General features: G+C 40.4%; 1 protein-coding gene across 1 annotated transcript; it reads left to right on the top strand.

Annotated features, from left to right (window-relative positions):
* Positions 1 to 555: 555 nt before the first annotated feature.
* Positions 556 to 1,164, top strand: LOC107458010 (uncharacterized). Its single transcript, XM_016076205.1, has 2 exons — positions 556 to 910; positions 1,103 to 1,164. Exons 1-2 carry the CDS (start codon positions 556 to 558, stop codon positions 1,162 to 1,164), a joined length of 417 nt encoding a protein of 138 aa, XP_015931691.1.
* The last annotated feature ends 2,595 nt before the right edge of the window (positions 1,165 to 3,759 follow it).

Genomic DNA, 3,759 nt, shown 5'->3' with positions numbered 1-3,759 from the left:
TGTAGTTTTTAGCAAGAGCCTTTTTGTGTGTGCCTGTGTATTAATTTGTTGTTGTATATAGTTGGGAGTGTTTATGCAAACTATCTTGTAGAAACTGTATAGACATTGTAATTGCGCAAAGTGGAAATGTTTTGGTGACTAATAATAGACCCTCCTACAAAGGATTTGTTCCTGTCTTGTTACATGATGGTGATTGTAAGTGGTTGACCGTATTGAATGTTGTTATAATGTAACCAGCTGTTTCTGAATGGTGATTCAGTTAACAATTTCTGAATCAGTGGAACCTGGCATACAGGTATACAGTAGCGTTGATGATATAGTATGTGTGGATGCTGAAACTGTGCTAAGAAACGTTGTTGCTGTTTTTTAAAAAAATCATAAGAACTGGTACAGAGACATGATATTGCAACCAAAAAATTTGTGTTACAATTCTGCATGTGTTTCATTTGAATCATCATTGGTTGTTTCATATGTGAGTCGTCTGCTTCTGTTATATGTTGTGTGAAGTACATTAAAATTGTTTCAGTTACTGTTAAATGTGTAGGGTGGTTAGTAATGGCTTCCTCAAGTCGTAGATCAACAAGTGGTACGTACGGCAGCGGGAACATAACGGGAGACCGGTTTTGTGATTGTGGGTTACGAGCACCGTTACAAGTTTCAAATAGCGTGGCCAACCGGGGAAGAAAGTACTACGCGTGTCCAAACAGGCGATGTGGATGGTTTAGATGGGCAGGCCCAAATGTCAAGCCTTCTGACTCCGGAGATGATCGATCTTCTCAGCCTAACTTTGATTTTAAGCCGAGCGAACGAGTGGAAAGACTTAATGCTGAAGTTGTGTATCTGAAGTTTCTAATGTGCGTTCAACTTCTTGTTTCCCTTTTTTGTGTTGTGTTGATCATTGTAGTGTTGTGTAAGTTGTAGTATGGCCTTCGAAGTCAAATAGGGAATTCATAAATTGTAATAAATATAGCACATACTTGGTATAAAAGATGGAAGGAATTCATATTTTGAACCAACATTGTGTCAAGCCCATTTTTGCCTGTGAGAGAAATTTCACCTCTCTTTGTATAAGTGGATATGTATTTTGACAATCATAATGTAGTTCTGAGGAAGGCATTTGGCTGCCAAATGTATAAACATATTGCTTATGCGTTAGATGGATAACACTACTTCTATTGAAAAGAAATAAAACAGATTTTCTAGACTTACTAGGATGTAATCGTTGTAAGTTAAATCGTAGTACAAATTAATGTGCATGGAAAATGGAGGAACTTGTTAAGCTTGATAATCACCTACCATGGTATTCATCCAAAAAAGAGCAAAACAAAGGAAATTACATAGTTAAGGAACGATAACATAGCAACACACAAAAGGGTACCAAACTGTGACCGTGTTACACATGATAATGTTCTTAAATCCTAAGACCTAAGACTCAAAAAGTTAACACCCTTAACCATGGTTAATACCAGAATATACTGTTAATAAACTTAACTAGTCTTGTACTTCATATAATGGAACGCACAAGCGCAATCATTTGTGAATCTGACAAGCCCCAGAAATGTGCAGACACATTAGGACTCTCGGCAAACTTCAGAATCGCCCTGACGACCTCGTCATCACCGAAGCCAAGCTGTGTGAGCTTTCGCCAACCTTCCACTTCTCGTTCACACCAACAATGGCATCAGCTATCAGCTGGGCATTCTTGCGCTGGTCAGCCGATGATTGCTGAATCTGGTCGGCCATCCTCTCCAGTACATCAACTTGTTTTCTCTTCCTCCCGCATAGCCTTGTGCTTCCGGCGGTCGCTCCGGCCTCAGAATGTGATGCTTGTCCTTGCGTTGCTGCAAATCCCTCTTGGTCTGGAGGTGGAGACATCTCAGACTGATCAAAGCCAGCAGCGGTATCGTCGGTCTCCTCGTTAACCTGCTCCTCCGCATCGAAGCCACTTACGGCCCCGGCTCCGGTGGCTCTATCCCTGCCAAAGATACCTTCCAGCCGGTGAAACAAAGGAAATGACTTGCCAGGAGTGTAGAACTTGGTAGGATGTGCCTGCGAAACATGTACACTGGAATTAGTAATGTACATCGGTCAAACATTTTTCTGTTACAAGTGGCTGATATGTCACAGTGCAACAATACCTGAATAGTTAATCCTATTAGCTTGGTTCGTTAATTTCATTGACATATCTCGGGATCAAAGAAAACAAACTAATTAGGGTGAACCAACAACATAATATACTTTTATAAAGTGTCATATATGTGTAATATTCATTACTATTTGGCAGAAGGTGATTGGGTTTGAATTGAATGGATTATATTTTGATGGAAGAAGTACGAAATGAAAATCTTAAAACGGATATTAGCATTTTTTTGATTAAATTATAACCAAGCATGAATGATTAAATTATAACCCCCTGATCAAACAGTTATACTAAATTAACAAAAAAATGGCAACCACCCAACGGAATTCCTAAAACACACGCACCTTCAACCAGGCATCAAGGACGTCTTTGCTGTCAACCTCTACACATTATTTCTCGTTGTTCCATCCGAATCCGCTACAAGCAAGCATATCAGCGGCGTACTGGTACTTCTCCTTGAGCCGCTTGTGCTTATTCTTGCAATGCTTCGCGGTCAGTGTACAACCAGGGAAAGCCTCCAACATCTTCAAAGCCAGCTTCTCGAATGTTCCCGGTTTAAACTGCCCACAGTCAGCCCTCTGACCGTCAACGACAAACTCCTCCATGAAGCCAACAAAGGCCAGTGCCTCTTCATCACTCCACATTCGCTTGTTCTCCATTTCTTGCTTCCAAGATTAAGCTAATTAAAACCCTACATTAGTAAGTTAAGTTAGAATAACATGTATTTTGCAAAGGTAATAAAATATGCCATCAAACCACACAAACGGATTACCAAAGACTTAGACATATCCAAAAATTAGTAAAACTGGTCTATGCCATAAGAAATGAAATCAGGAAAAAATACACAAGTAGTTCAATTATTACAACACTGGTCGTTGCCACGACAAACAGAAATAAAATAGCAAACAGCAGCACAAACACACAGTAGCCGAAAATTAAAGAATGTGCTTTTACAATGTCTCAACACTCTACTATTCATACAAATTCACTTGCCGTCCTTACAACACCCCTAAAACACACAACGCTACTCCGTACGACTTGCACGCCACTCTTCATACATCTCATGTGCTATGTTGTCACGCCAGTGACTCCACTCGTTCGTGTTTTCGACCACATCGATCATTCCATGCTGTTCCTCGTCTCCATCGGGCGTAAATTCATACCTTCCTCCTCCGGGTCCATTTCCATACTCTTTCGAATGAAATTTTGCAGCAAACAACAGGCAATAATTATTTGAAATTGCGTCTTTACGGGATAAAAGCTAGGGCTCCTTAAGATGGACCAGCGCTTCTTCAGCAAACCAAAGCATCACTCAATGATATTCCTTGCAGATGAATGTACCCGGTTAAAATATTCTTGGTAGTTACGCGGTGCACGTGCTCCCTGGGCCCACTCTCTTACATGATATCGAGTCCCTCTATACGGTGCAAGAAACCCCGGACCATTTGTGTAGCCAACATCAACTAAATAGTAATTACCTATGCACAAATAACGCAAACAACGTAAGAGAATAGCTATCATGAACTCAATCTAGTTGTATATACTTAACTATAGACATGGCAGAATTACCGTGGGGTATCTTAAGACTATTACGACGAGTTATTGCATCGCGAAGTACT

The sequence above is a fragment of the Arachis duranensis genome, chromosome 7, assembly GCF_000817695.3.
Source record: "Arachis duranensis cultivar V14167 chromosome 7, aradu.V14167.gnm2.J7QH, whole genome shotgun sequence".
In the NCBI taxonomy this organism is placed as follows: Eukaryota; Viridiplantae; Streptophyta; class Magnoliopsida; order Fabales; family Fabaceae; genus Arachis; species Arachis duranensis.
This window is presented reverse-complemented; position numbering and strand designations above follow the sequence as displayed.